The 23,318-nt window shown below is 39.8% G+C and overlaps 1 protein-coding gene across 2 annotated transcripts; it reads left to right on the top strand.

The window, feature by feature from the left end:
- The first annotated feature begins 6,235 nt into the window (after window positions 1-6,235).
- On the top strand, window positions 6,236-20,502 carry MCUR1 (mitochondrial calcium uniporter regulator 1). 2 transcript variants are annotated; one of them, XM_018077697.2, is made up of 8 exons: window positions 6,236-6,327; window positions 7,750-7,853; window positions 9,309-9,410; window positions 10,127-10,168; window positions 12,396-12,467; window positions 15,924-15,977; window positions 17,010-17,124; window positions 19,014-20,502. In XM_018077697.2, the coding sequence occupies exons 2-8, from the start codon at window positions 7,800-7,802 to the stop codon at window positions 19,067-19,069; spliced, it is 495 nt and encodes a 164-aa protein (XP_017933186.1). In that variant the 5' UTR covers window positions 6,236-6,327; window positions 7,750-7,799; the 3' UTR covers window positions 19,070-20,502. The 2 variants fall into 2 exon arrangements, with proteins under 2 accessions (XP_017933186.1, XP_017933187.1); XM_018077698.2 differs by lacking the exon at window positions 7,750-7,853 and having other exon boundaries at window positions 6,236-6,349.
- Window positions 20,503-23,318: the final 2,816 nt, after the last annotated feature.

Below are 23,318 nucleotides of genomic sequence, written 5' to 3'. Positions count from 1 at the left end.
TGTTTATTGGACAGGAAAAACATGTCTGATGAGAACCTAGCAAGATTTAATATTCTAATATAGATGCCATTTCTTACTGCTGTCAACCATAGCACTTGAACAAATATTATACCTCCTTCCTTCAAGAATTCACAGCAGGGTTATTTCTGGCAATTGAAACAGCTTCCAGTGAGATACATTCTGCTGTTGGTTTCTTCAAGGAGTTCAGTGCATGACCCCATTTTAAGATCTCTGGAATGGCTGTTTAGCAACTCAGAGGATCAGGTCAATTGGTTTAAACCTTGTCTGGGTCCCAAGACTGAACTGGAGCGGCACTGACAGTTACTGCTGCCATCTATGGGTAGGATCATTTTGGCTTTATTCCTCAGCAATTCTTTCTTCATTACAAGCAATATACCTGTTCTCATGCGTAAACAAATATTCTGGAAGAAATTACATACTCATCACTGATTTCTCCTCTAAAAAGAAAACAAAATAACAGAGGAAGGACTTCACCTATGCGTCCCCCTGAAAAGAATGGGAGAAGATTTTGAACACTTAAAATTATTATCTGTTGTAGACAAGGAAAACAATGGCATAACTTATTTTCCACCTTCAGTATGCAGGGTGCTGCCTTGGCTTTAAAACCATTGGGGCACACTCATCCTTGATATAACAGCACTGAAATTACTCGAAATGCACCCTATCATTTGTATATTCACTTGAAAGCTGTTAGAGCCAGTTTCTTTTTAATCACCTGCAACAGAAAAGACACTTCACTCCCTTTCATTTTCCTGTTTACACAAGGATTCCAGCTTGAATATGAATTCAACGTTACCGTATTGAAGTGACCAGAACGGTATTTTGCATTTAAAATTACACTATACTCAAGGGTCAATGAAACTTTCTGTATGAACCACTGAAAATATCCTACTTGATACACCTTTGGGTTACATTTGCTCTCCTTGCAGCCATAGCACATTGGTGGGTCAACTAATAATGTCCCAGAGCTCGTTTTACCCTCCGTCACTTTTCACCTAAAAGTACAGCAGATATTGTAATTAGTCCTTGTTTTGCACTCTGCATTACTTTGCCATTTCTGTTACCCCAGTTTTTAAGGTCATTCACCACTTCTTAATCTTTCTCTGCAGATCTCACTGTTACAACCAAGGGGCTTATAACTCTGCAGATCAGTGAACACTGTGTGCCTGCAGGGATCAAGTTTTCAGGACACTAAGCATTTGTTTCATTTATTGTCTTTGGGCAGGGCCTAATGGCTTTCAAGGGGCAATGGCTAGATTAAAGCCAAGCATTAAGCAACCTAGAATCATGAGATAGCAGAAAGTTGTTTGTCCTGTCCTCTCCTGGCTTGCTACTACACCATTTGTGCCTCTTTGTGCAGAAATTAGTCCCTGATGCCCAGTTACTGAAATGGATAGCCCTGAAGCTACTGCAGCCTACTAAAGGGGCTTTCAGACCTCAGTGAATCTACCTGCTGGTTAGTACATAACAATCTTTGACATGGAAAAGGTCCAAATGGGATCTGGAAGATCACAGAATCATAAAATGGCTTGGGTTGAAAGGGACCTTAAAGGCCATCTAGTTCCACTCCATGGGCAGGGACACCTTCCACCAGGCTGCTCAAAGCCCCATCCAACATGTCCTTGAACACTTCCAGGGATGGGGCGTCCGCAGCTTCTATGGGCAATCTGTTCCAGTGTCTTAACACCCTCACAGTAAAGAATTTCTTCCTAATATCTAATCTAAACCAACCTGCTTTCAAGTTTACAGCCATTACCCCTTGTCCTGTCACTACATGTCCTTGTAAATAGACTCTCTTCGTCTTTCTTGTAGGCCCCCTTTAGGTACTTGAAGGTGCTATAAGGTCTCACTGGAGCCTTCTCTCCTCCAGACTGAACAATCCCAATTCTCTCAGCCTGTTCTCCTGTAGGAGGACTGATCCAGCCCTATGATCATGTTCATGGCTCTCATCTGGACCCACTCCAGCAAGTCCATGTCCTTCTTATGTTTAGGGCCCTTGAGCTGGATGCAGTACTACAGGTGGGGTCTCATGAGAGTCGAATAGAGGGGGCAAATCACCTCCCTTAACCTGGCAACATTACACTGGAAAGAGAAAAAAAGTTGATCTCTGACACAAAGATAGAAAGTCAGTGGCACTAGAAGGTCTCTCTAGCTCATAATAGTGACTTTGCTTTCAACAGAGAAGATGAAAAGGGGCACTGTGTGATAACCAGCATGTGTGGGCGCATTTGACCCTGAATGGGCTGGCTCCAGTTGCAGTTAGAGCCTCCATCTGTATGGTACTTGTTGCACACATTATCTGCCATTGTGTCCAAACACAGAAGACAACTGCAAAATGCAGAGTGGCAGACGATAAAAAAGAAGACACTTCAGTAGCCATAGTTTTGCCTTTCAATTGCCATAGCAAGCACAGGACTTTGAAAGGGATCATTGAAGAAAGTATCAAAGAAAATACACTGCACTAGTTTCTGAATCGTTCACAGATGAAAAAGACAACTGCCTGCGGGCTCACGAACGTCAGCATTACTGCCGTGGTAATGCGAGGCAATGTGCGTACAACAGCCAAGCACATGCAAGGCACGTTAGATAAGTTTCTGCTTTTACTTGCCATGAGAACAAACACAGCTGTGCAGGGACCGACGTCCCTGAACGTTTATGGTGGAAGTGGTTTGAGAAATGGCTGTTCGGATAGTGTGAGAATATAATAATATCTTTGCGATATACTGGAGTAATATTTATAGATTATTTTGTAAAAACAGTCATGGCTTCTACTGTTCTGCTTTATCACCACAGCAGCTGGAGGGAGGTGCTGCTGCAGACGCTGGCTTTGTGTAGATGCACTGTCCCAGCTGCAATGACAAGCTGTGCTGCTGTGGCACTGCTATGTCCTGTGGTGGGTCACTCACCTTTACATTTATATAGATACACCTGAATGATTCCATCTGTTTTACTGATGTTAGTGATTTATTGTAATTATTGATTCTGGTAGGAAGAAGTGGTTTTTGGTGGTTTGGGCTTTTTTTGTGTGTGTGAATATGTATTTAACAGAAAAAATCAACTTGCTCTAAAATAAATGCTTCCTGGAGAAAACATCAGTGGGATGAACTGATTTCTTCTATTAATTTCCTACAAACATTAAGTACACGTATCTTAACAACAGCCCATAAGGAAAACATATGATTTTTCTTGTATTTTCTGGAAACATGTCTTTTTGGCAGAACCAAACACATAGCACAGTTGATCTACTCTAATGCTTAGGGTAACTGTTCAATGATTAAGGCTCCAGACTCCCAGACCCACTGAGTTGCCCAATGCTGCACATTACTTGGTTAATAACTTTGAGCCCTGAAATCTCATTCCCATTTCAGAGCAACAGGTTTTGTCTCTGTTTTGTTTGTGTCTGGTTTAGCAGTTTAGGGGTTACAGTGGTAGTGCTCGGCTGACGGTTGGACTTGATGATCTTAAAGGTCTCTTCCAACCTTGGTGATTCTATGAAATGCGCTTTTCTCTGCTGAACATCTGTCTTTGCCCAGAAGGAAGAGAAACGTTACTCAGGAAGGAGTCAGGGGTCAGATAGGAGGCACTGGATCATTCCTGTCCTGCAGCACTGGGACAAACCTCCCTGCCAAAATGCTCTATTTTCTCCCCCTAAAATTAGGGATTGGAGTAGCCCAGCAGAGCCAGTGCCATTCCTGGCTAACTCCTGGCAGCCCAGCACACCGCAGGGCAGCGGGCACCAAGGAGAGGATGTGGGGTGTAATAAGTAGTAGTAGTAAAGTAATTTACTCATTTAATTATATTACATGTTATATTCCTATATATATGTTATTGTAATCAATGTTCTGTTAAGGTTGGAGAACTACAAGCTGCAGAATGGGCAATTAACCTGTCAGTATTATAGGCTGATAGTCCTGCAGCTTGCAGTTCTTACGCCGAAAAGACAAATTATTATGCCTTACTGAATAAGTCTTTTGTATATTGTCTAAAAGTGTACGCCTAAAGTAACGAAGAGAAGGACAAGGATCAAAGGGTACGATAAAGGGAATCTAAAATGAACATCTGGAGAGGCCTACACACTAGGCCTCAAGGACGGATGAACTAATGCACCTGGCAACTGCAGCGAGCCTGAAAAGAACCAACCAGATCCAGACTTGCGAACTTGGATCCAATAGAAGGATAACAAGTGACTATGGAAAGGGAACTGACAATAGTATAAAGATTACTGGGTTTGCCCACTGCATTTGCTGGCTGTGAGTGGAGCAGGGGTCTCCCCGGCAGCCCAGTGCGCTGTTTTGCTTATTTGCATTTTATATAAATCTTTAATTAATGTTTGCTGCTATACTTCAGTCTATTTTCATTTACCTATAACACGGGGCAACGGCCTTAAACCGAGACAGGGGAGATTCAGATTAGATACTAAAAAAAAAATGTTCACTGTTAGGGTGGTCAGGCATTGGAAGAGGCTGCCCAGGGAGGCAGTGCAACCACCATCCCTGGAGGTGTTTAAGAGGCGCCGGGACCTGGCGCTGGGTGATGTGGTTTAGTGGTTTAGGGGTTACGGTGGTACTGCTGGGTTGACGGCTGGATTGCATGACTGTAAAGGTCTCCCCCGACCTTGAGGATCCCGCGACTCCTTCATTATGAGGCCAGGAGAGTCTCCACCCCCGCCGTGCCGTGTCCGCACCGCCCTCGCAAGCACCGTCCCAGAGGCCGCGCCCGGCCGGCCGCGCCCGCGCCGCTCTTCTCGCCGCGGCCCGCCGCGTGAGCCAGAGAATTTATCGCCGTGGCTCGCGGCGTCAGCGGCCGTGTTCACTTACGAGCCGGAACGGAAGCGGGAACGGCGCCTGCGGCGGAAGCGAGGCACCCGGGGCGGCGTGTGGCGCAGCGATGGCATCCCAGTAGCGGTGGCCCTTCCCCCCTCCCCCCCCTTTTCCGTGGTCGGGACCGGGCGGCGGGCCATGGCCGGGGCCAGGCGGCCACGGCGCGCGAGCGCGGGAGGCGCGCGCTGCTGCTGCTGCTGCTGCGGCCGCGCGGCCCGACGGCGCCTCACGTGACCGCCGCGCGACCCCGTCCCCCCCGCGTCGCTGCTCGGGACTGTGGGCGCCCGCCCGCAGCGCCCCCCCGGCCCCGGCGGCGGCGCCGTGTGGGGAAGGTGCGGCGGGAGCGCGCGGCGGGGAGCCGGCGGCACCGCGGGGAGAGGGGTGAGCGCTCTGAAATACACCGTCTGAGGGGACAGGGAGGTCGGGCAGCGCAGCTGGGGAGGGGGTGGCAGCGCAAGTGCCGTGAGGGGCGGCTGAGGGAGCTGGGGGTGCTTAGCCTGGAGAAATGGAGGGACCCTTATCACTCTCTACAGCTGCCTGAAAGGAGGTCGTAACCAGGAGGGGGTCGGTCTCTTCTCTCGGGTAACAAGCGGCAGGGCCAAAGGACATGGCCTTAAGCTGTGCCAGGGGAGGTTCAGGCTGGACATCAGGAGAAATTTCTTCACAGAAAGGGTGATTAGACAGTGGAATGGGCTGCCCAGGGAGGTGGTGCAGTCACCGTCCCTGGAGGTGTTTAAGGAAAGACTGGACTTGGCACTTAGTGCCATGTTCCAGTTGACAGGGTGGTTTGGGGTCAAAGGTTGGACTCGATGATCTCAGAGCTCTTCTCCAACCCAAGTGATTCTGCCTCCTGACGAATCACCTCATGCCCCACCTCGCGTTCGTTCTGTCAGGATGGTTTATACACCACCTCTCCCAATGGAAATTACTCCCTGTCTTAATCTGGCATTCAGTGTTTGGAGTATTATCTGCAAAACCAGTAAATGGCAAATTATGAGTGATTATTTTTCGTCTAAAGGGCAAGTGATGAAGGTTCGCTTCTTTAACAGTGTGTGGATTTAACCCTCACAGCTCCCACCAGCCATGGTGATTACGGTAAAGGAACAGATTTAGGACCCTAGTCCTTGGTGGGATTTTTCCTAGAAGATTATATTCTTGGAGGGCATCTCAGAAGGGCAGCAGTGGCAAAGTGTTCTGCTTTCCAGCTCTAGGGCATAGAACTTGTTAGTGGGATGCCTTTTCATTTCCAAGCAAGCTGTGATAATCTCAACACAAAATATTTTGTCATAAATGAGAAACATTTGGGGTAGTAAGGAAACTCCTGGAAAGCAAACACGTTGGTTAAATATTCTTTCTTTAAAAATAACTTAGGTTTACTTTTTTTTTTTTTCCAGATGTAAGCGTCTCTGCATCACCATCTTCGCAAAGCAAAGGGAATATATCCTTACTGGGAAATAGGAGGCTTTTTTTTGACACTCATGCGCTGGTATGCCTCTTGGAAGAAAATGGTAATTTGTTTGAAACAAGTAGCAGTTTTTAATGTCATGTCCTGAGTGGTTTTTTACTTTACAAAGTTTGTTATTTTTCCTAGACACACGATGTTACAGTTTCAGTTTTATGGAGTTTTGGAGGGCTTTTCTCTATACTGAGTAAGAACATACAGGGTTGTCTTCTCTTCAAAAAGGAAACAGTAAGCTTATACAACTTTGTTTGGAATAATTTATTACCCTACTGGCACTTAAAAATGCTAAAGAAAAATGAAATTTTAAGAACTGAGAATTAAAAAACCCTAGAGTTTTCAAGGTAGTGGTTGAAAATGTATTTTTTGGATTCCTGAGTATTTAGGATATTGGACTTTGAATATGCAACAATGTATCACAATAGGATTGAATATGGGCTACTTTGTAAAATGCAGCTTTTAGGATACAACATAGAATGCCATATAAAATATGGCTGCTCTTATGCTAAAACATAGATAAGGGAATAGATTATTATGGATTATATTACTTTTGCTGGTGGGAGGGAGGTACCTTAAGGTGAAGTTCAGTACAGCTGAATTGACTTGTAACAGCTTTCCATTCCTGAAAAGGGGAGGTCACCTCTCCAGTTTTTTTTGCTTGATTGGTATTCTGAGATGCTAGTTTAATGAGCTCATGGAACAGCTGAGTGAGCACCAGCTCAAAGTGTCAGGAGGAGGGATAAGGGGAGAGGGAGCCTTTTGGTGGTAGTAAACTATTATGTCAGCTCAGCTATTGAAAGCAGCTTCCTCTCAGGTATGATTTCTGATGCTCAACTGCTGGTTACTATGAAACAATCGTGCTTTTGCCAGTGTTTCTTTTCATAATGGTTAAATCTTGCTCATGACAATCTTACTCCTGCATTTTCAAAGTGGAAAAGGTGAGAGTGTTTTTAGGGACAGTGTTTTACTATAGTTGCCAGTATATTCAGTTTATTCTAATAGGCACTCAGAAGCTGGTAGACCTAAAGTCAGGGCAGTTGGCTTTGTTTTGAGTTGAGTTTTGTATATCTTCAGTGACACTGAAGTTTTATAGTATAAAGAACTCAGTATCTGCTTTTCAGGGTCAGAATTTTTGCTCATGGAAGTAGCCACATGTGAGAGATGATGTTCCATAATAACCCTAGAAAGCTCCCAGTGTTTATCCTGCTGATAGTGCTCTGCTACAGAAGCAGCCATACTATGTCACAGACGTAATTTTGGGGTGGGGAAACTTGGCTGTACTGATTGGTTGTGTTCTTTTGTTAGTGCTGGATCAAGAGGTATATGTTGTATTGTCTTGAATAACTGGCATTTGTTTTACCTCGGTGCTGAGTATCAGCGAGTGGTATTTCTGTAAACTGTCCAGATTTGTATCTCTCTCTGAATGTTGTTGCATTTTGTTTTGCTCAGGGTTCACTACTCAGCAGTCAGAGGTCATTGTATCTGCATTAGTGAAAATCATGAACACCAACCTGGATATGATTTACAAGGACATGGTCACCAAAGTACAGCAGGTTAGATCAGAGACAATGGTGGGGTTAAAGTAAATAAAAGTCTAATATGCTTGCTAATGAAATATGTGTTGCTATGTATTATGTTAGAGGGTCCTTTTCTCCCATGGTTGTTTACAGCAAGCAATCTCAGCCTCCTATGCCCAGCTTTTTTGAATGAAAGTAAACATCTTTTCTTTTTTTTTTTATTGAATTAAAATGTTGCTGCTGGTGGTAGATGTTTTCTGAGACTGTTGGATTTGACCCCTCAGGTGACTTTCTGCCATTAAGATTCGGTATTTGTACAGCAGCTTAGGAAGCCCATGAACTGTGGGCAAGGTGATAAACCTGTATATCCTTATGGTCTTTGATTGCACAAGGGCTTGTGCAAAAAGAGAATGAAGAATTGGAAGAAAGATTTGGAATGTTGTGAATGAGCTATTATCATTAGGCCATAGTTGGATATGTAAAAGATGAAATATTACATTGGTTAGATAACACCTTAGGGAAAAACAGATACACGTGTGTGTATATGTAGAGGTGAAGAAGAGAAAGAATATGGAAGATTCTGTTTTCTGTTTGCTGAGTTCACTGAAGACAAGAGAGAGCAAGAACAAGCTGGAGACACCAGGGAGTAAGAAAAGAGGTGTCCATGCAGCACTGCTTCTGTAGGGTTTTTCTAATGTGTCCAGTACTCTGACCCGTTTTTCTAAGTCTTATGGTCAGCCTGGAGAGGCATCTTCCAATGCCACTTAGAAATACAATGCTGTAAGTTAGAATAGCATTTCATGACAAAACTGAAGTTAGAGTGCTGTGTCAGATTTGTAGGGCTCTTAGTCCAGCATCAAAAGTAAGGGACTACTTAGTAGAGGAAGGTCTTCAGAGAAGAGAAGGCAGCCCCTGTTTGCATGTGTGGATAGTGTAGGATCTAGAACAGTGTCTGCAAACTTTTCCATCCTTGAAAGTTACAGAGGATTTTTGTTTGCCTTCTGTCAGTCCAGTGTAATGGACTGAGAAGAGCAATTAAAAGTATTAGCACATGATTCTGAGAAGTGAAACACAGTGACTCCCTTGCAGGGAGAGGTAAAAAAGGAGGCAGTTACAGAGCATGGTTGTGCTGAGGAGTTTTGGTCTGAAAGCCAGCTTTGCTTATTTAGCTCAGAGACACTTCTCCCTTAAAGCCTTTGCTAGCTTAATAATTTGAAGACTTGGAAGAAACTGTTTCCTAGGTTATTAATTGAATTATTCTGATCTGTGTTAGCACTGCTGATTTTGTTAAATGTTACCAACATTTGAACTTAACTTGCTTATTTTGTCACTGTCACTTTATCTTGCCTTCTGAAAACTCGGATAATCAACCTGAAATGGCTGAATTAAAAATTTCAGGGTACCAAAATAACCTATCATACTTGTAGGCACAGATGAGAAAAAGCATCATAGTTATGCTATGTCCTGAGGTTTTTCTTCCTTCTTTTAAAGGAAATTGCACTTCAGCAAGTAATGTCCCATATTGGTGGTGTGAAAAAGGATATGATTATTTTGGAAAAAAGTGAATTTTCAGCACTTCGTTCAGAAAATGAGGTAAAAAAATCACTATCTTGGAAAGTGCTATTCTATCACTTGCTTGTTTTTTTTTTCTAATGATGTTAAAAAGCATGTTGTAGCCAAGGGGATGACTGTGGGGCTGGGATGGTTTAGCACCTTCACTAATGACCTTGTCATGGAGCAAAGTGCACCCTCAGCAAGTCTGCAGATGATACAAAGCGGGGAGCAGTGGCTGACACACCAGGCAGTTGTGCTGCCATTCATGGGGATATCAGCAAGCTGGAGAAATGGGATGACAGTAATCTCATGAAGCTGAAGAAATGGAAATGCCCAGTCCTGCCCCTGGGGAAGAATAGCCTCAGGCACCAGGACAGGCTGGGGGTGACCAAATGGAAAGCAGCTTGGCAGGAAAGGCCCTAAGGATCCTGGTAAACACCAAGTTGACCACGAGCCAGGAATGAGCCCTTGTGGCAAAAGCAGCCGACAACCTCCTGGGCTGTGTTAGGAGGGCAGCCAGTGGGACATTGCTAATTTCTGCCTTGTGCTGTTGTTTGGAAGTGCACAGTACTGAGTAAACATGCATGTGTATGTATCTATACACATACTGAGGACATAGTCATGCTTGATTTGCCTGCCTTTTCACATTAGGGATTATAGCCACTGTTACTGATCATGTAAATTCAGTATGATTTCTAGATTATATGGTTTTATATACAGTAATAAAGTGCACATTTTTTTTCCTACTCTTCCAGAAAATAAAACTTGAACTCCAGCAGATAAAGAAGCAAGTCATGGTAAGATAATTAAGAATTAACACCTGTCTAGTTTGCTTGAAAAAATAAAAGGTGTTACTTTCAAAGTTTTATTTTCAAAGTGGTGCTTAGTTGTTGTGATACATAGGATACTGAAATTGCTGTTGATAGTACACTGAGGGCTGCAGCAAAGGCAGTTCATGCATACTTCATTTATGGGGACAAGGAACTGTGAGTAGTACAAGGCCTGAAGAAAAATATAAGTGAAGGCATTTTTACTTACCTGTCCTTAATTCAGATTCAGAAAGTGGCTGCCATATGATGGTTAAGGCTGAGTGAAGTTCTGCATTTAAGGCTGCCTCTACATTAACAATGCAACATGCTTTTAAAATTACAGCACTTCCTAATTGTGGTTTTCTGATTGTTGAGGGTTTTTTGGGTTTGTTTTGTTTTTTTCTCTGAAGACTTACTAGTTAACTGTCCAGAACTTAAAATAGTCTTTAAATGGCCTTTTTAGGCCACCAATTGGGACCATTTTGTTTTGTCCCATTTGTTTGGGAGTAAATGACCACTCCAAGAAAACAGGCTCTGTGTAGAAAACTTGCTCTGTTAAGTTATCATACAAGATTCTTATCAGGTTTAAGCATCAGTGCTGTTTCTGTTCTTTATGCTTTGTGTGTCTTGCAGAGCACTCCAAGCACACTTCACTTCTACCATGAAAACCAATATCCTCTTAAATCTGTCACTTCAATTGGTGTGGAGGCATAAGCAGGCTTTACACAGAAACATACATTCTGGAAAGAGTGATTAAGATTGGAAACTGGGAAACATTAACTGTTTGTAGGGAGTACAGACATCTGACCTAACTGCTGTTGGCTGCTGAGATGTCCTTCTTAGTTGAAAGGATGGAGCACTCTTCCTTCCCTAGGATTTTTCCATGAAACTATCAGACTGTTGGACTTGTTGAGCTAGCTGACAGTGTGCTCAAACTCAGTTTAGTGCCTCCTTACCATTTCTTTCCTATTCTCTTATGTTTCTTTTTGCACCGTCATCTCCAAAAGGAAAGCATAAATTTTTCAAGCCTAATCCCATGTGTTTCACACTGTTATGAAGTGCTTAATGCATCTGGGTTTTCAGAATACCATTTTAAAATGCATTTGGCATCTAATTTTTGAATTGTAACTTATTTTAGAGTTTTAGTTGCATGTAAGTGAGCTAGTGTAATCCACTGGTAGAGCATCAAGGATCTGAGTCATCTTTTCTTAAAAGCTAAATGTCTTTAAATTTTACTTTTAACTGTAAATGTAATTCTCACAAGGGCAAGTTGTTTTATGTTTGCTCATACAAAAAGGCAATATAAAAGTTCAAGAAAAATTATTTCTAATTTTTTATTTATTAAATTGTAATGTATTCTGTTGCAATGACAACTAATGATGAACCAATTCAAGTTCAAAATTCAAACACAGAAATTGAATCTAATTATTGTTCATACTAACTTAATCAACTCTTAACTAGTAGACATTGGCCTACTTGAGAAATGCTTATCTGGTTCGAACTAGAATTTCCCAGAACATCAGCCATCTTTTGCTTCTCCCACACATTCATCTGATCAGCAGTTTGCTGCATGACAAACTGTCAGCTGGCTGGAATTCCTGCCAGGAGGTTGCACTAAAATGGCAGGTGTCACTGAGAAAAGCAGGAATCACTTACAGCTATTGATAAAGTAAAATGCAAGTGTACAGCTTATGGTAGTTTTTAAAAGTTAGGTGCTTAAAAATCTGATAAATGTTTCCTGACTTCTAAAATGTCTCTAGCTTTTTCTGAAAGCCTTAGATGTAGTCTTTAGAAACAGATTTTGTTTTACAATGGAAGGTTGGAAACTGCTTTTAAAGTTATTTTGAGCATCAAGATTGCTTCATAGAAGAAATCCAACTTACTGGTGTACCTAGGCATTGGTTTCTAGAAATCAGAGTTACGGGATACAGGAAACATTCCCTGCAATTATAGAAGGATGTGTTCTCAATGAAGTGCTGTTTTCAGTGTTAAAAGTAGTTGTTAGTTTTTGATTCTGAGATCCAACTCATACAGTAGAACATCAGTATTTCCCAGGGGAAGATTAGAAATACTTATACTTTTGAAAATTATATACACTAATTGGAGAGAAACTTTATTAATGAGATATGTAAAGTAAGATACAATATATTTATCTCATTCTTTCTGTTTATGATTAAACAGAAAATCTTGCTGCTTTATCATTTTTTCCCATTAGGATGAAATTACCAAAGTTCGAGCAGATAACAAGTTAAACCTAAACCTAGAGAAGAGCAGAGTAAAAGAACTGGTAAGTTTTGTTAACTTTCTTCCAGAAGCATGTCAACACTGAGTAATTTCCAAATTTGGGTAAGAGCATCTCACCCAAGGAGCATTTTCATACTAAGCTATAGTATCACTCAGCTTCAAGAGGGTATTAATCTAAGTTATTCATCCTTATGCTGGTATAGTGCAAGGTGCCTTGTTTAGGTTTATATATCTTATCTATTTTGATATTGTTTTAATATTGGGATTAACACATTACACTTAAATATATTATTTAATTCAACATGTTGACCGGCTGCCTAGAGGTGTTCTATTTTATTAGTAGATCTCTCTGTTTTCAGGCTTAATGAAGTTTACACATTCCTCAAATTTATCATCCTTGAAGATGTTTCATTTCCCTGTATTATTTTTTTAATTGTAAATGATGCTGGTTCAGATTGTTTTGAGCTTTGAAATATCTGGTAGATCTGAATTGATGTAATCTTAAATTAGAGTAATGTAGATGTAGAATTTTAACAAGTTTTTGCATTATCTGTAGCACTTTATTTAGAGTTCTGTTCTCATAGATTTTTTTTTTCAGTAACTTTTAGGATCTCTATGAAATTGCATTTTCTAAATTGAAAGATCTTTTAATTACATTTTTTCTATTAGTATTATTTCTTATTCAGTCCTTTTTCCCAGGTGTGTAATGAAGACGTAATATTTATCTCCAATCCTGGCAATAAGAACTGCTCAAGTAGATGTCATTTATCTTCTGTGTGTGCCCCTTGACATTTTTCCATGTGATTAGTTTAGGTAACAGCTGTGTTGGTGTTGTTTCAGTATAAAGACTAACAGTCTGCTAGCTCATGGTAGATGCTTGAATAAAGTACAATTTCAGCAGGTAGAATTCTTGTTTAAAGGTTAATACTTCACGCTGTTGTTTTTAAAAAAGCATCGTATGAAATGTACTCCTTGTATAGATCATAAGCTTTGCAATATTTTGGGCTTACAAGACCTATATAAAACCACTGCACCAGTGATAAATTAGGCACCAATGTTTTCTTGTATATTTATGTAGGATCCTGGAATCTGGACTCTTGTCTGTTGTGCAGAACACAACATTATTTTGACTGCCTCGCAGGAAAAGCAAACTATGCATGTCAACTTTCTCTTAAAAAAGTTAACCAACTTTGTAGTCTGTTGTGCAACAATAATTTCATAGTTTCTATGGAAACTGCTCTTCTCTTTTTTTACTCCTCCCACTCCCCCACTTTAATGTCAGCTCTGCCATGCATGAACAGAAAAGGAAAAAGGCAGATGAATGCAGAGCAGGTTGTAAGGCATACACTGAGTTGGGGAAGAGACGTTATCTGGTATTTTCTATAGTAGGCAGAGCATCATTGGTATATTTACTTCAATTGTAATGTGACTAAGGACTGAATATCCAGCTTTCTGAGAATAAAACTCAGGATAATTGAAGGTTACTGTGCATTCTTACTAAGTAACTGTTCAGAAGAGAAAAACATTTAAATTGCTTTAACTTGAAGCACAAAGTAAAATGTTCTTATTGTTCAGTTTTCTTTGGAATAAGTACTGATAGAGAATCTTACTGTGTCAACACTGATGTGGGCAGTCTTTAATGTTTCAAACTCTGAATGCTTTATTATTTAATTATTCTTTATTTCTCACAGAATCCTACATTACTCAATGCACATCTCCTTATGCTGTGATTTACATCTGCAGTGTACAGATGTGATTTAGAAACTTGAAGTACAGTACAAAAATGCATATCTATTGTGTGTTAATGCATCACAGGGCCTATAAGCTTGGTGTTAAAAAACTCAAGATGCATCTGACAAAAATAAATTTTCTCTGCACTGTGAAAAATGTGAACTTAAATCTTCCTGTTGAATTTGGGGGGGGGGGCAGTTTAGCCTTGTATTTCCTTCTTTTTTTGTTTTTTAATGCACTGTTGTTGTTACAAATGTGTTGTAATGCCTTCCAGTAAAAGGCCAATTTCACTGTCTTAAACCTAAGATTAAAATCCTTGGGTCTGACCTAGAGAGTTCCAGCCACAAAACAAAACTTTAAGAAGCATCCAGAAAGAAGTTTGTAGAATATAAATTATTCAGAAGATGTGTATTTGGCTAACTGCATCTGTTTAAAGAAAAACAGGTGAACTATTTCAGTCCATAAAATTATTTTGTCATGGTTCTTTTGATAGTGATGATCAGTTTATCAATGTGGGGTCCAATTCTTACATTTCTACCAAAACATAATTTTAATTAGATTCTTTTATAAATATTCTGCCATCTTGCCACTTTAAAAAATGTCGCTTTATATAAAATGCGTGAATTTCTTTTTTTATCCTTTTTTTCCTTTTACAGAACCTACTGACTCTTTCATTAATTGTAGACATACTGTTAGTTTTCTTTATGTAATTTTCTACATTTGTAGCAGCCTGCTGTCTTTTAGCTTCAACTTCAGATCAGTCAAAGATCCAAATAGAGCTCTAGATCTTTCATGAGGGTTTTTCAATGCTGAGGCACTTATGTAGATTAATCTGATTTTAATATTAAAACGAAATAAGCTTCCAGAGTGGAGGAAAAATAAGGTGACTTCCATGTGAGAATGTCAACAGATGAGGTTATTGCTGTGTAACTGAGGATTCTGAGATGGGTGCCTGATGACCTTAATACTCTGTGCCATTTACTGTTGGTTTAGCAACTGTCTATGAATAATTTAATAATAAATGAATAATTTGCTCCAGTAGTGGGACAGGAACCATTATAGATGTCAAGGTAAATCATGCCTGTTCATGAGTCAGAAAGGTAGCCTGCTTTAAAGGTATGCTTCTTTAATTTGGGTTTAACTTTCCTTGAACCCAATAGCTGTAACTTAAAAATAAGCCACCCCTTCTGAGGATCCACAGATTAATGGCTTAACATGCAATACAAATGTTCTGGTTTTAACAAATATATCATTAAATGATGGTCAGAACAACTCAAATGGTGGGTTATACAGTGCTGGCTAAACATTTCTTTGATAACTGAGTTTGATACGATATTTTAAAACTGTTCTCCCTTCCTGAAGGAAGTAGGTGGTTCACTCTTAGTTGTGCTTGTATGCTCAATGGATTAGGTAACTGTTCCAGAGTTACTGTTTAGAATCATAGGCCCTTGTTTTTCAGAACTGCAAATCTGCCAGCCTGTCTTCCAGCTGCTCACTAATATGTAGCTTTTGCAGAAGATGAGTGTCTGATGAACTCGTTGCACTTTACATTTCAGAGGTGTGGATGAACACCAGTCTGTATAGTGCTTTTCAAAAGGACAGCAGTTATCCTACAATGCTGTCTCCCAAGTGTTGTCAGTCAATAGTTTTGTCCAGATTATGTGTTCTGCATAATTTGGAAACAAATAAACATACTTAGAAGTGGAAAAAAGGGGGGGGGAGTTTAAGGACAGTATCATGTTTAACTTTTTTTTTTCCCCTCCTCTAGTATTCGCTTAATGAAAGAAAACTACTTGAAATGAGGACAGAAATAGTGGAATTGGTAAGAACTTGATAGCTGATTATTACACAGCAAATCTTTTTGTACTTGTGTTATAGACCTGGTATTCTTTTTGGACTTGTTCATGTCTTCAAGCACTGTAATGTAAATGCCTACAGAATAAAAAGGCTTCCGTATATATTATTAGACCTTCTGCACGTATATATGAACTATCCAGTAGTCACTTTGTCTTGAGACTTGATCCATGTCATATTTTCTCTAGATGAAATTCTACTCTTAATGTGAAATTAATTCTTCCCCCCCACATTCAGTGAGAAACTTATTGTTAGATTGATTTGTCTTCATTTTAGAGGAAGTTTTTACCAAGCACTACTACTTCCTTTTGTTTCCTTTCTGTAGTATAGGGAATTATTTCTGGGATTATGTCTAGCAGTAAATCATTAACTGATTCACAATGTTTCAGTAGTGCTGATTTGAAAATATCAGCAGCTCAGCAGCTGTTGTTCTCAGTTTACAAGTTGGATTTTTCAATCTCTTCTGAGTAATAATTCTATACCATATTTTTTAACAGAAGTCCTGTCTTCTGTCATAATCAGATTCTGAATTTGGAGCTGTTTTTGTGGTAGAATTCATTACAAGATGAAGACATGCTTTTCTACAATAGAAGGCCAATTCTCTGTTTTTCTAATGATCCATAAATCCTTATGCTCCAGTATGATTTTGTCACAAGAGGTTCTTTGACTTCTCAGTAGCTCTTAAAATTCAGCAGTGACTTTAGTATCAGTGGGCCGAGCAACAGACTAAGTTAATGTTTATGCTGTTAGATTGAGATAAGAAGGCATCCAGTTCTGCCAGTTTCTAGATTATGTGTTAAGGACCATGTAATCACAAATCTCCCAAGTTCACCAAATTATTCAATTCCTTGGATATAATCAGCTAAGAAGGAACTTACTCTCTTTGAATGCAAATTAACATGCATTTAAGGAGAAAGCAAAAAACTTGAAGGGATGGGTTGAATTTCTAAATAAACTGGAAAGTGATAAAATTACATCATTTTGTTGCTTTGTTTTTTAGCATGCACAGCAAGATCGGGCTCTGACCCAAACAGACAGAAAAATAGATACAGAAGTTGCAGATCTGAAAACAATGCTCGAATCACACAAACTTGATAATATTAAGTACCTAGCAGGTAAGGAATCTGATAGTTTCTGAGGGTGAAACTGTTAAACATTGTTAAATATTTGGCAAACTCTAGATGAGCTGTATTCATAAAGGCCCCAATTAAAAAAAAATAAAAATACTTGAAATAGTCTCAGGCAAGATTTGCAGCCTTATTTGTGTACTTAACCCAAAGTTTCCTATGATTTGCAACTTTATTTTGCATGGGCTTTTTTCCAGGTTTTGCCCTGCTTTATACTGTAATAATAATGTGTATGAGAAATCTAAAAGACTGCATATTAACAAGGACCAAAAAGTTCTTCGGTGCCTGACTTAATTTATAAAAGCAGCCTGCTGTGCGCATTACTAGGATTTCTTCATCTATCTGATGGAGATCTATGTGCAAAATGGAACATTTCAGCTTTTCTGACTGTTCAGCTCTACATATTCTTTAAACTTCCCTTTTTACATATGCCTTGAAGCATATGTGTGCCTGCATTATGGCCTGTGGTAACTTTAATATGTTGACATTTTGCTACTGAGTGTGCATTACTGTTAAATGAGTAGAAAATTATTCTTCTGATTTAGATTTTCTGATTATTCTTTCACAATGGGTTTTGTCACAAGTAAAATCACTTAAGCCTATTCATAGTGCTGTATTTGTGACATACCCTTTAGAGAGAACCAATAAAATGGAAAGTAAAAGGTGCTTTATTAAAATGAGAAGAAATTCTTTTCCCTACCATTCCTACTCATCATCATCATCATGGCTGGGCTTCGCGAACGAAGATTTGGGAAGGGCTCTACCCACGTTTGTTACAAGCATGCTGACCAATATGAGACAGGCATGTCCAGGTTGCAAAAGGCACAGCAGAAAGACTCCTTAGGTGGTAAATTCTGCAAGACATGATTCTTTCTGCGTTACCTTTTCTCCTCGAGAGTGTTCTCAAAGGCATCATCAGCGTTATAGATGGTGTGTCTCCAGGCCTCCTGACTGGAGGCCAGAGTAGACCAGTGATGTTGATCAATATGGCCAAGGCTGAGATGTTGTTTCAGGGAGTCCTCGTGTCTTTTCTTCGGGGCTCCTCTTGTGCAGCAGCCGGTGGCAAGTTCACCATAGAGCAAGATCTTAGGGAGGTGGTGGTCCTTCATCCTGGAGACGTTCCCTGCCCAGCGCAGCTGTGTTCTCAGTAATATGGCCTCAATACTTGTGACTGCTGCCTGTTCTAGAACAGATGTATTGGTCACATAATCTGACCAGTGGATGTTTAGGATTGTATGGAGACAGCGTTGATGGAACTGTTCTAGGAGACGCAGGTGGTGGTGGTAGATGAGCCATGATTCGGATCTGTGTAAGAGAGTAGACATTGAAATCTACATGGAAGAAAAAGTAATTAAAAATCATTTGCATTGTGTTTGAAGTGCTCCTATTGCAAAGAATGGCAAAAATCTTTTGTGTTTCTATCTAGAAATCAAAAGTTGATTTCATTTAAATAGAAATTTTAAAAATTGAAAACTGATAACCCTTGTTAAAGATGGCTTTCATTTATTTGTTTGCTGAATACTTGACTGCGATTTATTAATCTTGTTATTTATTTCCTCATTTTGCATCTGTAACTTGCCATATTGATTTTTTTTGAATGGTAAGCAAGTAAGGGTTTCTTTCAACCTTTCAAGAGTTTTCCAGCCCAGTTTCTCTGCATTCTTTTTTTTTTTCCTTCCTTCCTTCCTTCTTATTTGTCATTTTTAGACTCCTCCTACCTTGAAATTGTTGCAAACCAAAATCCTTATTTTCTCGCATGGGGAAGGGGTGGTGGTTGCACTTTTAGTTTTGTAGTATAACACGAGAGATGTTCTGAGAGCTAATGATTTAATGTCAATGTTAATGCCATTTTCCTCCCCATTTTTATTTCCTTTCAGGTTCAGTATTTACATGCCTTACTGTAGCACTGGGATTTTACCGCTTATGGATATAACAAGACATGAATTTAAAGGGACTTCTACTGTCTTGGTTTCTGAAAGAAAAGACGATTTTAATCTTTGCCTGGATTTTAACCAAGTCTTGACTGTTTTATTTATTATTTTATAAAACAGACTGTACTGAGAATGTAACCAAAGATGTGCCTAGAAACAAACTGTACACATATCATGTATGTGTTGAATATTACCTCTGACAGCAGCACTTCTGCCATTTCCCTCTGTTCTGAGCTGTAGTGCACCTTGCCACTGCCAAGTGTCATACAGAAGCAAAGACTGGCACTCGTGCCAATCGGATGGGCCTGAAGAACCAGTAGAATTATGTTCCATTGCCTCTTTGGACAAGCTTGCCAGAGTCGGTTGCATGTGTCGGACTGAAGTGTTGGTTGTTAATGTAAAACTGAAACTACATGTTTTGTGGCTTGGAGGCACTGTTGTATAACTAGAGTTTGTGCTAACTGAATCATGCTCACTTCCCTCCTGCTAACACTTGTTCATACAGTTACTATGATCAAATATTTGTTTTGCTATTTTTATAACATAGCTATCAGCTTGTTTTCCAGATGGCTGCCCAATCACTCGTGTTTCATTAACGAGTACCGTGTAATGATAGCAGAGTTTGCTGCTGGTTTTGTTTGTAAGATATTTGTAGAGATTTTTGTGACTAACTTGCCTTTGGTACATGTAAGTATCAGATACTCATTCCATATGCTCATTGCTAACCTTACCACTATAACTGGAAGTTTGAAATGCAGTAAAATACGCTAGTTGTGTTAATTTGTGTTTAAGTGATACAAAGTGTCTCTGGTGCTGCCTTCTTGGGGGAAAGGAAATTGATGTTTCTAGAAAGGAAAGAGATTTTAAATAGTTATGAAGCAGGGTCTTTGCAAGAAAACTGCAGTACCAACAGACTTCTGGGGGTTTTATGGCTTTATTTTTTAAAAAAATCATGTTGATTGTTCAAATGTGGAACCTTGATAGTGATTATAATAATGAAAGCAGTAATGGACCCCTGTAAGATGTTTAATCCAGTTCTGAACAAGCCCACCTGAACCAGTAAGAGCGACTGGAAGCAATGAAGAAAGGTGTCCAGTGTATCCAGATATCTATCATTCTTCCACTGACGAAGTGACTGCTTTAGTAGCAGAGCTGCCATCTGTGTTCCTTCAGTTAAGGGAAATTTCCCTTTCCTGCTTGCTTTTAGGAGGGGAAATCAGTTTATGCACTGATGATAAATGCTGTTAGAGCACAATCACAGCTTTGCTTAATGAAAGTAAAGCTTTTTGGCTACTTTGTGCCTATACTGTAATGATCATTTAACTTTTTTTGTGGTTGGGAGTGCTAGACTTTGATCATGTACAAGCATGGAGGAAAAGATGGATGCCTGTAAAAATACTGACCTGAAATAAAGAATTTTGAATATTTCATAAAACACGAGTTTTCATTATAAATGCAACTTTTTAATTTGAAATTAATCTCTTTGGTTGAAGGTAAGTCACTGCTAATAGCACATCTTTTAGGCTAGGAATTTGCAAAGTCAACAGCCCCTCCAAGACATTGAAGAGGAATAACGTAAAGAAAACTGTTAATGCACTCTAACTTAACAGCCCCTCTAAATTAATGAATCTTTATTCAAGAACTTCAGTTTTTTGTTTAAAAAATATTTTTTGCACTAACTTACAGGATTTGACACTTTCTTCAGTTAAGACAAGCGATAATTCAGTTTTTAGAATGACTTTGCTGTTGGTCTTAACTTCCCAGGGCAGGGGATTCTGTATCTCTCTATGTAATCAGTACATGTTTGCTTGTAGGCCTGAGCATCTGACAAATAACTATTTAAGACTAATTTTAAATATAGGTTCTATCCTGCTAAGAACAGATACTGTGCAAGTAAATTTCTATTTTGGGCAGGTGGAAAGAGGAAGTGAAAGATTATAGAGAAGTGTTGTCTTGGAATTAGCAGTGTCAGCAAACCAGCACTTGGTGAGTGGTTTTAAGCAAGGAATAAAGTTAATGTGTCCTTTGGGAAAAATACACTATAAAGAGAACATAATTATTATCCCCTAGCCCAAAAAGTCTTTAAGTGTCGTGCAAAAGTTTGCTACTCCTGTGTGCAGAGACACAAAATCTCCCATTTCCTCTGTCTTTCTAACACAGTATCATCATATGTACCACATGTATTTAGTGGCATTCCAGAAATTTAGAAAATCCTCTATATATTTTGAAATACAAATCTGACAGATTTAAACTCTAGGAATGAGCCTTTTGGAACAGGTGAGAATCTATTATATCAGGATGTGCTACTAAATATTAAATCACAGAATTATTTGGATTGGCAGGGACCTCAAAGACCATCTTGTTCCAACCCCCCTGCCATGGGCAGGAACACCTTCCACTAGACCAGGTTGCTCAAAGCCCCATCCAACCTGGCCTTGAACACTTCCAGGGACGGGGCATCCACGGCTTCTCTGGTGCCTCCCCACCCTCACAATAAAGAATTTCTTCCCAATACCTAAACTGACCCTTTCTCAGTTTAAAGCCATTCCCTTTTGTCCTGTCACTGCATGCTCCTGTAAAAAGTACCTCTCCAGCATTCTTGCAGCCCCTTTAGGTACTGGAAAGCTGCTCTAAGGTCTCCCTAGAGCCATCTCCAGACTGAACAACCCCAACACTCTTAGCCCATCTTCATAGGAGAGGTGGCCCTGCCCTCTGATCATCCTTGTGGTCCTCTGGACCTGCTGGACCAGGCCTATGTCCATCATATGCTTGGACCCCAGAGCTGGATGCAGTAGAGGTGGGGTGTCATCAGAGCAGAGTAGAGGGGCAGAATCACCTTCCTCGACCTGCTGGCCATGCTGCTTTTGATGCAGCTCAGGATACAGTTGGCTTTCTGGGCTAGAAGTGCATGTCTCTTGAAAAGAAACAGTTGAGTGTCAAATGATCACTAAATTCATAAACAGGAGACCTAAGCTGGCAATTCTCCCAATTTGTTTCTGTAAGTCTCTTCTCTGTATCGATGCTGTATATTGTTTCTAATTGGAATCAGTAGCAACTCTGAATGTAGAGAGATACTTTCCAGTTCTCTGACTTCATAGTTTGATTTTTAATTTGCAGAGCTCTTTTGAAACATGCAAGCGAAAAATAAATTAGGCTGTTTTGCCATAAAACTGTTTCAGCTGTGAAAATCTGCAGTAGCTCCCCATTGATTCAGAAATGTATCTGTTCATTTCCTGCCTGGCAGGAAATAAAGGATAAAAGGAAAAAGAATTAAAGTTGTTAGATCTCTCAGCTCTCTAAGTCAATTTGCAATCTAAGGATGAGCTCCATCCCTAACTTTCTTTTGGGAAAAGCCCATTTCTATTGAGACTATGTAAGAGTAACAGTCTGTCTACACTAACACTAGCTGGGAGGTTTTCCTGTGAATTTCCCCATTCACACAGGAAAGACAGAAAGTTCTTTAAGGATTTGTTTCCTTTTGGTGAAGGAAATTTAGAATCAGACCTTAGTTGCTCCAAAACGTCTTTGTGTTTTGCCGAAATCCAAATCGAGATTCAGAGTTCTTACAAGACTGTATTTACTTGCCATGTATTATTGGGAGTATCCTGAGTTTAACTGCTTGTCTATCTTGCTTTTCCTCTTGTTTTCAGCAAAAATCCTTAAAGGAGCAGTCTCCCATTCACTGGTATGTATTAGCTAAATTGTTTGCTTCAAGTATGTTATTGCTATTAAATCACATGCTGTCTAGCCCCTTCTCTATTGGAAGTGTTGATTGCATCATTCATTTCCCAGAATGTTGCCGAGTTGTACTTAAAACCACAAGTTGACAAATGGAAACATATTTTTAATGTAGGTACGAAATCTGCTTCAATTTTACTAACCACAGATGTTTTGGTTTACTAGAATAAACCTTCTCCTACTTGTGAATGTTCACTTAACTGACCTCTCCAAAAATGGTGAAATCCTAGCTCTGTGCAGCTATTAACAGTTCCTATTGACTTTGGAGAAGGCTGGCTTGCTTTTACCTTCAAGATGTTTTGAGTCATACTACTTCAGTGAAATGTTCTCTTCTTACTTTTGCTACCATCTGCAGACATCACACAGAAAAACCAGTGAAGTTTTTTCATGTGGTTGGGTTCTTTGGAGTTTTTTATCAGCAAAGTTAGGTAAATTCCTGTGACTAGTTCATTTGAACTACTGCAAGATGTGAGCAGTTTTGCATCTCCCACTGAGTTTTCAGAAAACGAATAA

Source organism: Manacus vitellinus, unplaced genomic scaffold (assembly GCF_001715985.3).
Source record: "Manacus vitellinus isolate BGI_N305 unplaced genomic scaffold, ASM171598v3 scaffold_39_pilon, whole genome shotgun sequence".
NCBI lineage: Eukaryota > Metazoa > Chordata > Aves > Passeriformes > Pipridae > Manacus > Manacus vitellinus.
This window is presented reverse-complemented; position numbering and strand designations above follow the sequence as displayed.